Genomic DNA, 12,944 nt, shown 5'->3' with positions numbered 1-12,944 from the left:
GGGGGGGGGTCACTGCAGATCTGCAAGTGCCTACATAGTCATACCAGCCTTACCAAATCTTTCTAAATCTAGAGAACCTCTACAGAAGGAAGCAAAATAGCACCTGCAGACAGGACGACTCTCCCGGCCCTTCCACACAGCCATATAACCCAGAATATCAAGGCAGAAAATCCCACAATATCTGCTTTGAACTGGAATGGCAGTGTGGACTCATATAACCCAGGCCCCTTCCACACAGCTGAATAAAATCCTACATTATCTGCTTTGAACTGGAACATATGGCAATGAGGACTCAGATAACCCAGTTCAAAGCAGATATTGTAGGGTTTTCTGCCTTGATATTCTGGGATATAGGGCTGTGTAGAAGGGCCCTCATTGGGCTAAAGTCAATGTAAGATTTATCACGCGAGTAGACCTATTGCGGTGGCTGGGATTTATGCTTCGTGGTTAGTTTGAAATCCAGTCGATCTATATTGGGCTGCATTATGTTGGAGTTAGCGCTCTTTTTTCTACAGTTAGGAACTAATACAGTTAGAAATAGCGAGAAAGAGGGTAAGTATTTTCCCATCTCTGCGTGATTGTGTTTATCCCGAATATCCCCCCCTCCCAATTCAGTTTTATCCTCTTTGTATAGGGAAATCCATCTAATTTACTGAAATGTCTATTTTTTGTGATTGTGCAGGTTGATGTCCTAAGGATTCTACTGTGTTACAGAAACTCAAAGCCATAGTATAGTCAGGCAAGAGGCCACGGTTCTGCATGTGAGAGGTGGCGGTAATACTTAGATTATTCAGATTGTCCCAGGCTCTGGGGTATGGGATTACTTCCTGAGAAGATAAGGGGTTTGTGGAAGGAACCCGAAACATAGGGGAACAATTTCTCCACTCTGGAACTGGCCAAAGAAAGAAATTGGGCGAATAAAGAAGAGGAGAGATGGCCCTTGCCCCTGTTTGGTGAGCAAGGCTTCTTCGCCAGAAAGGAGAAGAAGAAAAAAATAGTCTGTGAGGAAGACTGTTTATATGGGGAGGTCTTGTTTCCCAATCGGGGAGTCGAGGGCTACCCTGGGACTTTTCTCTTTGGCTTCATCGGAAATTCCCCTCGCCTTCTTCTACCTGGCAGGCCTCCTTTATTTACAGCCCTCTCCAACGGGACTCAGTCTCAAAGGTTAATGGTTGTGTGTTGTTCTGAGAGGTCAATCGTGTTAGTGTATTTCCTTGAAACAAACAAGACAAGGAAGAGAGGAGGGGACACTTTACCAAGGAATGAAGGGATCCTTTAAGAGGATGGGACATGTGTCCTCCCCCCCCCCCCAAATTATGTCTGAACCCCCTTTCTCCCAAATTCTCTGGAAGCGAATAGCTGAGCTTTCCTTCTCTTGTTAATCCTCTGCGTTTTAAAAGTGAGACTGAAGAAAGGCAGCCAGGAGCTTCTGCAGATTTAAGAAGTTCATAACACCCCTCCCCCCAAACACACACTTTTCCTTATGGGGCAAAGGTTAGAGTTAGGCGACATTGGCAGGAAGGCCCAGGAGAAATCAAGGCTGCTGTCTCTCAACCTCTACCCCATGACCCTACCTTTCATGGTGTCTGAAGCAGAAGGTGCTGGTCAGAAATGACCACACTGTGCCTTGAGGGCAAGGAGCTTCTGGATAGATATAGTTCACCTTCTTCCTCTCTTCTCCTTCACCTTCTAGGTAACTAAGGTACAATTGATCCCCATCTGGAGAAGAGTTTCAGCTCAAGGGGTTTGAGGAGTCAGGATGGCTCAATTTCTTGTGTGAAGAGAGGCCTTTCTAGAGACCTTTGAGAAGGAGCTAGCCTTTAAATATGAGGTAGAAAAGACCCCATTTAAATTGAAATGTACACCCCTCCCCCCCACACACACACACACATAGACACATCTTTAGGCAAGGAAGGAGACAATTCAGGCCATTCCAAACTTACAAGGTTGTGAACAATGTCCCTAGTGTGGAGAAAATGTCACCTTCTTATACTACTAGGTGGATTCAAAGTTGATTTAACAGAGGCAGAAATGAAAATAGAATCATGGACAGTAAGGATTCCCATGGAAACCACTAAAGGGAGATGTGGTGGCAGATGTCCTAGAGATTTTTCAAAAGGGAATGGAAAATTCAGGGAGAGAAGTCAATTTGGCATAGCCACAGACCACAGGTCTTAGCAGGCCTCTAAATGCTGGATAAATATTATCAAAAAATATCAGGTTTACACTTCTGAGTGAAATCTAACCTTAAGTTGTTCCAGCAAAACAGCCTTCTTGTTCTCAAGATCCTTCTGATAAAGGCATGGGTACATTCCTAGGCTCAATAATATTGTGAAGCATACATGAACTGGGAGGCTATAATCTCTCCTTCTTCCTCATCCAATCCAGTTGCATTAATAAGTATTTAAGTATGGGTGTTTCTCCACTGGATGGACTAATGCTGCCCTACATTTACCACAGTGACTATACAAGAGAAATACTGTACTGTAAACTATCATCCAACGCTTTTGTTTTAATATGTATCCACACCTAAGTATTGGGTTCAATACATACTATTACACTCAAGCTAAGTTGTTCCACGGGGTATTTGTATTTAATGTGTATATGTATTTTAAAAGGACAAATATTTGGGCAGATAATTACAAATTACAAACAATAGAACACCTCATTTCTCCCTCTTGGGGAAAAAGGAGAAGTAATAAGGTTTCATATTGCCTTATGCTGAAAAAAAGGACTGTGAGAGAAGCGTTGGCCCACTTTGCACTACCTTGACATGATGATGGGTTGGGTGTTCCTGGGAAGCAAGAAACAATGCTGTTGGCAGCAATGTTACTGGTAGTCTCTCCACTGTCAGAAAGGCCTTTATTGAAGAATCAGACTCAATGTGCCAAATAGTTTGTGGGTGGCAACGATACGATATGTGTATGAAGAGGGGGTGACACTGGTGGAGGATCTTGAACTATCACTAAAAGCAAAGATCATCAAACTGAGGCTGTCCTACTTGGACTGATCTTGGGAAACACAATACAGCTAGGTATAGTGAGAGGCAGTGGGAAAAGAGAGACTACCCTACAGTTGGATTAATTCAGTCGAGTAAGTCACTGCACTGAGTCTGAAAGACCCCAGCAGGGTAATAGATGAGAAGTATCTCTTTGATGGGGTTGCCATAACTCACAGCAAATAGCAGTAACAAATATATGTTGGTCAGAGAAATATATGTACAACCAAATAAAATACAGTGATTTTGGAAACAGGGACTCATTACCTTTGGTTAAACACTGCTGAAATTCTTCAATAAAAAGTGCCCTGTTTTCCAAGGTTCTTTATGTGTTTAAGATATAGAAAAGAGAGAAGGAAGAAAGGCAAGGAGGAAGGCAGCATTAGCCAGAAATTGTTAATGCCATTAGCATAAGGACTGTTGGCTGCTTGCAATGAAATACTAGTCTTTCACTAAAGTCCCAAAATGTTTGGTTTGGTACCTTGCCCATCAAAATAAATCAAGGCGACAGATTAGGAAGTACATAAAACTATATCTCTGGATAATGATATACGAGGCCACAATAAATATAAGTTACATGTTGAAGCTGCTGGCAGTTATGGTTGGAAACCCGTAACTCATCCATTTAACCCTGGCGGAATGTTTGTATTTTAATTACAATTAAACAACGTACTCGAACATTTCCCCCTCCCAGTCTTCCTGAACTGTGTGTGCATTGGGGGGTGGGGGGTAAAAAGAGAAAGGGTGGAAAGAGAAACTCCAGAAGCTAAAAGTGGGGGAAATCGTGATACATAATTTACTAACTGGCCGTTTAGGAACATAAGCTAGGCTACCTCCTGTTCAGATTGGAAGGGAAAGGAGTTGATATGCAGGAAGGAGGACAGGTGTGTATTTTCAAAGCACACCCTGTTCATTGTCCACCCACCACGGCTGCATTTGAGGGCATTTCTGTCCCAAGCCCCGTCTGAAGGCGGTTACAGAAGAATATAGCTCCCCTTGGCCTCTGGGAAGCTTCCATTGCCCATTTTGATCGCCTACTATCAAACAGGGGGCTGTTCCAACGCCCTCCTTTATGGCCGCCTAAGTCCCTATGAAGTGCTCCCCACACGGCTGTTAGCAGAAGAGATGGTTGCCACCAAAGCATTCTAGGAAAAATACACATCACCCCAAGCGAAAGAAATCGAACTGAACAAGTGACTGCTTCTCTGTAGCAGTGTGAGAGAGTTTCCTTTGACACAAGTTCAGAAAACCAACCCAAGGCTTTCAGGCGTTCAGAATGCCTTCGAGAGAGACTCATTAGGACCTGATTTCAGAAGGTAGGAAAGGGCGCACTGCTGTTGTTTATTAAAGGCCCAGCCGAGAATAGTGGGCCCTTCCACACAGCCATATAACCCAGAATATCAAGGAAGAAAACCCTACAATATTTGCTTTGAACTGGGTATCTGAGAGCCCTTCACATAGCTATATAACCAGCAGATCAAGGCAGAAAATCTCACAATGTCTGCTTTGAACTGCGTTGTCTGAATCCACACTGCCATATATTTCAGTTGAAAGCAGATGTGGGATTTTATTCAGCTGTGTGGAAGGGGCCAGTGAAACTATCGCCAAGTGTAGCCTCATCCACTTGTAGCAAAGAAAGGAAAGAAGCCCAAAGGCAGTGGAAGACAGAAGAAACCTTGCATGTGGCAATCAGCTCCATGGAGAAATAAGAGAAGCCTTGGCAACAAGGTGGCTTCAGGCGGGTCCTTGAGCTCCAAAGCAGTCCTTAGCCGTGTCTTGCTGGGACAGTCTCCTCTTTGGTAGCTCTTCCCCACTCACTCTCATCTCCACCTTGGCAGCTACTCCACTCACCCACACAAAGTCACCAGTTACATCTGGCAAAGCAACAATCTCGACCCTTTGCTTGGAGATCTCTCCTTTCCTGGTTGATTTGCAGGCGTAGGTTTGGGGCAGGAGAAGCCACCAAAGGCCTGGGACCACCTTACCAGGCTATCCTAGATCCCTACTTTACAGACTGAGAGACTGTTGGGGAATCTGAGCTGTTAGGCTCAAAATAGAGTAATTCCACCAAAATATAGCAAAGTTCCCCAACACAGACTTAGGATAATGACCATGATGGCAGCAAAAAAAAGCAACAACAGCAACAACAATGTATGAATCGTGAAACTTCTTTCTTTCAAGGGAAAAAGAGGGTAATAAAAATTGCAAGCTACTTACTTGGCGCTGGAAACTTTGCTCTTGCCACCCCAGCTGGGAAAACTTCCCAAGCTGGTGATCGGAAGGCGGGAAAGAGGGGAAAGGGAGGCTTGGCCGAAACTTCACCCTGCCTTCTTTTCTCTGGGGTTATTTTGGTGACAACACCAGGCGATAACAGGCATCGATTCTGCCCAAGCCCCCTCCGCCTCTCCCCTCCCTTCCCCACCCACCCGGCTTTCCATTACTATGGTAAATTCCTGACAAAGCGCCGAAACAGTGGCGATGGCTTCAAATGTGTGTCGGGCGCGCAGAAGGTACACGTTGGGAGACTGAGCTCGGGTCACTGGGGGCTCCGAGGTCAGCCTGAGTGGCTAGAATAAAACTGCTGGCGTAGAAAAGTTGTCCTCTGGGTGAACCCAATTCCCCCCTCCCTTTGACTCGAACTTCAATAAAGTACCTTTTCAAGCTCCCAACATGGAGGCGTCAAAAAGCTGAGAGAGAAAGAGAGAGGAGAAAAGAAAGGCAGGGGGACGATGGGACAGGCTGCTTGTATCTCATGATATCTCCCCTTTCTTTCTTGACCCTCCCCCCCCTTTTTTTTTTCTTCTTCTTCTTCTCCCTTTATAACTCATTCATAATCTGCCTACTTTGGAAGGATTCTGTCATGGCCAAGTCTAAAGGCTCAATCCCATGCTTTAAGAATTAGATTTTTTAGAAAAAGATCAGAAGAGGGTAATTGTCAAGAGGAAAGTAAATGCCAAGCAGAAAAATAAAATAATAATGCATTGGTGGGTAAAGGTAGAGACCTGCTGAAAGGAAGATGGCTCTATATATCTGAGATGTTTGAGATTTTTTCCCCCTTTTCATAAAATGAACATGGATATTATACTGTTGCAAATGTGATTGATGTCCCCTCCCTCCTTTCTGGGCTTCCTCGCAGACACAGAGAATACGCACAAGACAAAGTCCCATCATATTCAGCCTGATTCTTTCACAGGCACTTGGTTATCATTTATCAAGTTTTGTACTCTCTCTTTCTCTCTCTCGCTCTCTCTCTTTCTGCCAAACCTTTTTTTTTTTTTTTAGAAATGAACATTACAGAGAGACATTTAGGCCCCTTCCACACAGCTGAATAAAATCCCACATCATCTGCTTTGAACTGGAATATATGCCAGTGTGGACTTAGATAACCCAGTTTAAAGCAGATACTGCGGGATTTTCTGACTTAATATTCTGGGCTATATGGCTGTGTGGAAGTGCCCTTAGAGGAACCCTTATACATTCTTCTATTTTTGCATGCATGTGTGTAGGGAAGGAGGAAGGGTAGTGAAGTGAGAATCAACTTTAGAATATTATCCAAATATATATAACTCCAGAAAGGACTTTTTAACCCTTTGTTCACTTTCAGGACTCTGTGGGAGGACATTGGGCAGAAAGTTAGTGTTTCTATTTATCTCAGCGGTAAGCTAGGAAACATTTAGGCATTTTATACATTGATAAAAACATGTGATAGATTCAGTGTGCTGCCCAATGACATTCAAGCTTACTCAGGAGCAGATCCCACTGCTTCCAACAGTAAGTGTGCAGAGCTCTGTAGCTGTGTTTTGCCCCCAACCATTCTGCCATTTCATCTAACAAACCTAAGGTGAATGAGCAGGCCTGAAATTGACAAGGGCAGTAAGAAACAGTGCAAGCAATTCAAGGGAACCCAGAATATGCACTCATCCTCACCTTTTGCTCTGTAAAACTAGGATAAATAGATTTATGTCATGCTCTTACATCGGGTATTTTCTTAACCCAAAAATAGGGGCAATATGTGGACATCACTTTTACAAAATAATAGCTGTTAGGCAAAGGATCGTAGCATTGATATGCTGATATCCTGGATCTTTGGCTGCTGTTTCTAAACTGATCTGGACTAGAGACTTTACATTTCCCTCTGACCCATTTGGGATGAGTAGAGATTCTCCCTTAACTTCAGCAAGACTTGTCCAAGTGCCCTCCTCATTTTTCCTTGCCTCTGCCTTTTACAGGAATGCTGAAAACATTTGCATGAGGAATATCTTGATTATGGAGGATAATAAAACCTGTTATTTTTCAAACTTCTGTCCCTCCAGGTTTCAGAAACCTTGCTCCACCAGACAATTGCACTATCCTGGCTGTACCCCAATATAAATAGTATAAAGAATTGCAGTGTCTTCTTGTAACTCATTAGGCACCTGACCCAAAGGCAGGGACACTGTTCAAAATAATCTAGATAATCTGGATTTTAAAATGCTTTGGAACTAACTAGAAATAACTGAAATTGAAAATATTTGAACATTTACATTTTGCAAAGGTCATGAAGCAAGGCTCCAGAGCAAAACATACAGAATACAACCCTTTCCCATGTTTTTCTGTTTCTAGACCAGGCCCAATAGAACAATAAGTGCATCTTTAAAAGGCACTTACTAATCTATTATCTATCTATCTAGACTATTTTCTCATTCATATACATGCACAAGCACACTGGAAGTGCTCCCTAGGCAAATACACTTCTTCCACACTCCTTGGCCAACCTCCCTTTCTCTTTCCCTCAGGGAAGTAAACAAACACTGATTCGCTACAATACCTCCCTGGAATATCTACCACAGTCTCAACCTCAACAATTTATTCAAAGTACAGGAGCAAAGGTTCACTTCAGCTAAAGTTATTTACACAGACATTTAAAGAAAGGAAGTAACTTTAAAAAAAACATGGGATAGGAACTGACATCTTATGCAAGGAAGGATAAATACATTTTACAAAGGAGGAACAAATCCAGCAAGACACATAGGCCAGCACCAAACACAGACCTCTAATTTCAGAGAAGGATACACAGTGACAGATATTTCCAATAAAATACATAGACACTTCCATGGTTAGGACTTGGTGGCAGAATTTCATTCCAAACATACTATCCCATTGGTGACTCCACTGTCCCTAAAATCAGTGGCACATTGGGCACTGACTTCTTCCAAGTGGTACCAAAAGCAGGGGAGGGAATCTTAATAGAGAAAATACCCTTACTGAGGGACCTGATGTGGTACATTAACCCCCTCCTCCAGTCCCATTTGCCTATTTCACAGAAAGCAAAGAAGCGAAAGAACTCACCAGATATTCCAAAATCAATCTGTGTCACACTCAATGGTTGTTGGTTGCTTTTGTTTTGTTTTTTATTGAACAAGGGGACTTTCACATATACACTAAAATTCTTTTTTATTGCAAGTTTACAATGACCATGTCAAATCATCATCAGTCCAAAATAAAATATCCAAAAGGGAAATTAAAAAAAACACGAGAACCACGACAAAACCCAAACCAATTCTACCCACTGACACTTACTTCTCTTTCAACTTTCTCTCTTGTTCTCTTTGCCCTCCCTCTTCTCTGGTTTGCTTCTCACATTGAAAGAAATCATATAAGTTTATCGCTTTCTGTGCTATCTGCCCTCTTTCCTCGGTCTTCGTTTTGGTAAAAAATCTTTCCCCAACGTCTATACAACAACAACAAAAAGCAAGAAAGGGAAGAGAAAGCGCTCAATGATCCATTTTCTCTGTCCTTTTTTGTTCTCCATTGGTAAATGCACAGAGAGCAACACAACTGCATTCTTTCCTTGCCTGTGTAATTATTAGCATATGCTTCACATTTTCATCGAAAACAGAACATTAGATTCCCCCACCCCTGCACACACTCATGAACACTCACACATAATAATGAACACTCACACACCATTCTTTCATCCCTTCCCTTTACAAAAATAAATAAAACCCTGAAAATGGCGCTTTAAAAAAAACAGAAGAAAAGAAAAAACACCAGCAAGTATTTCACCTGGCCTCTCATGCTAATAAAGACATGCACCTAAAAAGCTTGAGATCTCGGCAAAAGACCTCATTCTTTTGTGTGTTTGTGTGGTTCTATTTGTATTTTTCTCCTTTTTCTTGGCTCATGGGAGTATATATACACACGCACCGGAAAACTACGAAGGGGGGGTGATAGGGGGAGTAGGGGGAGGAAACAAGAAAGACAGAGAGAAAGAGAGAGAGGAGAAACAAAATATATAGATTAGATATATATATTAGATTCTATAAATAATCAGAGTCATTTTTATGGGGGGAGGTGGTTCTTTTTGCTGTTGCTGTTGCCGGTTCTGTTTTTGTTTTGTTTTGTTTTTTCTGTTTGTTTATAACCTTGTAATATCCTCTGCTCGTGCTTCCTGAGATGAGCTTTGCGAATGGTCTTCGCTGGCGTTGGAAGGAGCCGCCGGGAGGGAGCCGGTGGAGGAATTGGCCGGGGCTGTGGACCTCACTTTGGTATTCGGCAGCCGGTGGTCTTTTTTCCATTTCATCCGCCTGTTCTGAAACCAGATCTTGATCTGCCTCTCCGAGAGACACAAGGAATGGGCGATCTCGATCCGCCTTCGCCGGGTCAGGTACCTATTGTAGTGGAACTCTTTCTCTAATTCCAAGACCTGCTGTCTGGTGTAGGCAGTCCTGGATCGCTTGGGCTCGCCTCCAGTGTAATTGGGGTTCACTGGAAAAACCAAAGAGCACCGTGAATCACCAAGGAGGGAGGGAAGGAATGAGAGAAAGACAGAGAAAGACACAGAGACGGAAAGGGAAGTGAAGGAGGGAGGGAAGGAGGACTGAAAGGAGAGAAAGACAGAGGGCCCTTCCACACAGCCCTATATCCCAGAATATCAAGGCAGCAAACCCCAAATTTTCTGCTTTGAACTGGGTTATCTGAGTCCGCCCTGCCATATATTCCAGTTCAAAGCAAATAATGTGGATTTTATTCAGCTATCTGGAAGGAAGAAAAAGAGGCAGGGAAAGAGAGCGGGTTAGATGCCCACGCGGAGAGGAAGAAAGATCTCCAGTTTTTGTTGTCAAAGGCATTCATGGCCGGAATCACTGGGTTGCTGTGAGTATTCCGGGCTGTCTAGCCATATATAAATCCCACTTGCCTCGTTCCCAACAGACCTCACAACCTCTGACGATGCCTGCCATAGATGCAGGCGAAACTTCAGGAGAAAATGCTTCTGGAACATAGCCATACAGCCCAGAAAACTCACAGCAACCCAGATCTCCAGTGGCTCAAGGGAAAGAGAGGGGGAGAAAGAGAGAGAAGGGGGGGGGGGAGAGAGAAGAAGTCATCAGCTCAATGGGTTATAAAGAACCCAGGACTTTCCCTCGGATTAAGAAGGGGTTTCCCTGGCTTGCAAAGAGCCTGAATTATTTATGCACCCCTCGCAAAGCCGCTGGAGTTTCACACATACATAACAGAACGAACCACATGGCTCGGGCTGCCCAGACTAGCTTGGCTATAAAATTTATGGTGGGTGTAATTACCCACTCGGAGTCGTAAATCCCGCTCAATTGTGCTAACCCAAAGACTCTCGTTGAAGGCAAAAAGGAGGTGATGGAGGGGGAGAGAGGCAGACAGCGAGGGAGAGAGCGAGAGAGAGGAGGCAGGGACAAGGAAGCAGAGGGAGAGAGAGGAAAGGGGAAGGAGAGGAGAGGAGCAAAAGTTGCCTACCCGTACTGACGTGGATTTTTTTCATCCAGGGGTAGACTATGGGCTGCTTAGAGGCCGTGCTGCTGGGGTGGTCGGGGTTTTGCTGGTTGCAGGCTGGGGGAGCTGGGGATGGCGAGGTGGCGGCGCTGGGAAGAGCCGTTTGGTCGCAGAGCTGCGGCTGCGGGGGCTTCTCGGGGAGATGGTGGCCCCCAGGCGGTGGTCCATGGCCCCTCGGATGCACGGAGGGGTTGCCGGGACCTTGGAGGCTGGCACAGCTGTACTGGCGCTCGGGGTAGCTGGGTCGCGGTGGAGGAGGAGGAGGAGGAGGAGGTGGCGGTGGTGGCGGAGGAGGAGGTGGCGGAGGGTACAATTCCTGGTGATGGTGCTGGAAACTGGGCTCCCTGGTCCGGCTGTAATATTCCGGACTGTGGTCTGGGATGTAATTATTTTGCGAATATTCTTCGCATGGAGGAAATTTCGGATCGATGTAGTTAGAGTCCATCAAATACGAGCTCATGATCATTAATTTCTGGAGTGGAAAATAATTTTTCTCGCTTTGTCGTTTTTCTGCTCCATAAAACCCTCCTACTAGCTGGCGACCCCGTAAAGTTAGTTTCACCATGTGACTATTTGCGCCAATCACGCCAGCCGAGCGAGTCCCCGGATAAGGAACCAAAAGCTTATTCAAAATGTATCCAATTTGTGTGTGTGTGGGTGGGTGGGTGCGCGCGCGCGGGTGCGTGTGTTCTTGTTGTTGTTGGTGTGATCCCCTTCCCCTCAGAGCAAAAGAGGGGTGTGTGAGAGAGAAAGAGAGAAAGAAACAGAGAGAGAGAGGTTGGGGGGAGGAAGGGGCAGACCTTGCAGCCACAGCCAGGCAGTCCTGTGCTCCTCGTCTTCAAAAGGTAGTATCAATGATCAGAATATTAATAGAAGTAAATTCAATGTGTTGTCGAAGGCTTTCATGGCCAGAATCACTGGATTGCTGCGAGTTTTCCGGGCTGTATGGCCATGTTCCAGAAGCATTCTCTCCTGACGTTTCGCCCACATCTATGGCAGTCATCCTCAGAGGTTGTGAGGTCTGTTGGAAACTAAGCAAGTGAGGTTTATATATCTCTGGAAGGTCCAGGGTGGGAGAAAGGACTCTTGTCTGTTTGAGGCAGGTGTGAATGTTTCAATTGGATACCTTGATTAGCATTTAATAGCCTTTCAGCAGTAAGGTCTGGCTGCTTACTGCCTGAGGGAATCTTTTGTTGGGAGGTATTAGCTGGCCCTAGTTGATTCAAGTCTGGAATTCCTCTGTTTTATGAATGTTGTTCTTTATTCACTGTCCTGAATATAGAGGTTTTTTTAATACTGGTAGCCAGATTTTGTTCATGAGCAATGATCTAAATATTATTTCACTTATTTGACAGAGAGATGGTGTGGAAGAGTACATTCTGCATGATTAATCTCTTCCCCCAAACTACCCCCACCCCTTGTTTTCTAGATACACAGCAAGTCCTCTCTTGTAGACAACCAAGAGCTAAGTCAGCCTTAAGCAGGAAAAACAACCATTTTTGAAACACTGCAGCATGCTCAAATGTGCTCTGCTTGTTTCACCTTAAAAGCTGTGGGGAGAGATGTGCTCCCCCCCTCCTCCCTTCTCCCCCTCCCCCCCATCCAGGACACCGCTGGGATCCTTGTCTGCAGATCTAGTCCCACCCCCACTCCCAACATACACACATACACAAAATTCAAAAAACTAAAGGAAGTTCAACATCTGTCATCCAATTGTTTGCAGGCAGAGAGACAAAGAAGGCAGGTTACCTGGGGGGGGGGGGGGGGAGGAGGAAGAAGGTTGGGGAAGGGGGTATGCAAATCATCTTTGCGTCATTTGGAGTGAGAGTGCTCTAGAAAGGCTCATCAACCTTTGCTTAAGGGAGGTCTGATGAGGTTTTCATAAGAGAGGATGGCGAGGATGAAAAGCAGGGAAAGTTCCTTCCAGCCAGATGGCAAGGCCACCAACCTGCTCTTCTTCTAACCAGGGGATGGAAAGGTGGAGGAGTCTGAGGCCTCTTCTACACAGCTGAATAAAATCCCACTTTATCTGCTTTGAAGGGGGATATATGACAGTCTGGTCAAAGCAGATATTGTGGGAATTTTTTGCCTTGATATTCTGAGTTATGTGGCTGTGTGGAAGGGCCCTGGAAGAAACTGGTAGTTGGGTGCTTGCTTTATA

General features: G+C 44.7%; 3 protein-coding genes across 6 annotated transcripts in view; all 3 read right to left on the bottom strand.

Moving 5' to 3' along the window:
- hoxc10 (homeobox C10) overlaps nt 1-12,944 on the bottom strand; it is a 219,035-nt gene that overhangs the window by 111,359 nt on the left and 94,732 nt on the right. Inside the window, exon 4 of one of the 3 annotated variants that reach the window (XM_062971627.1) lies at nt 9,663-9,745. The exons of the other annotated variants lie outside the window; for them this stretch is intronic. The gene's annotated coding sequence lies outside the window, so the exon portion shown is untranslated. Of the gene's footprint in view, nt 1-9,662; nt 9,746-12,944 lie in introns of those variants that run through there. 3 annotated transcript variants of the gene reach the window in all.
- The window catches only part of LOC100551789 (homeobox protein Hox-D3), a 107,159-nt gene that overhangs the window by 68,491 nt on the left and 25,724 nt on the right, over nt 1-12,944 (bottom strand). The window contains exon 1 of one of the 2 annotated variants that reach the window (XM_008103633.3): nt 5,216-5,361. The exons of the other annotated variant lie outside the window; for it this stretch is intronic. The gene's annotated coding sequence lies outside the window, so the exon portion shown is untranslated. Of the gene's footprint in view, nt 1-5,215; nt 5,362-12,944 lie in introns of those variants that run through there. 2 annotated transcript variants of the gene reach the window in all.
- Nucleotides 8,364-12,344, bottom strand: hoxc4 (homeobox C4). Its single transcript, XM_003216674.4, has 2 exons — nt 10,748-12,344; nt 8,364-9,745 (listed from the first exon to the last, which is right to left on the bottom strand). Exons 1-2 carry the CDS (start codon nt 11,346-11,348, stop codon nt 9,396-9,398), a joined length of 951 nt encoding a protein of 316 aa, XP_003216722.2. The 5' UTR covers nt 11,349-12,344; the 3' UTR covers nt 8,364-9,395.

Source organism: Anolis carolinensis, chromosome 2, assembly GCF_035594765.1.
Source record: "Anolis carolinensis isolate JA03-04 chromosome 2, rAnoCar3.1.pri, whole genome shotgun sequence".
Taxonomy (NCBI): domain Eukaryota; kingdom Metazoa; phylum Chordata; class Lepidosauria; order Squamata; family Dactyloidae; genus Anolis; species Anolis carolinensis.
The sequence above is the reverse complement of the archived record's forward strand: the minus strand, read 5'-3'. Positions and strand labels throughout refer to the sequence as shown.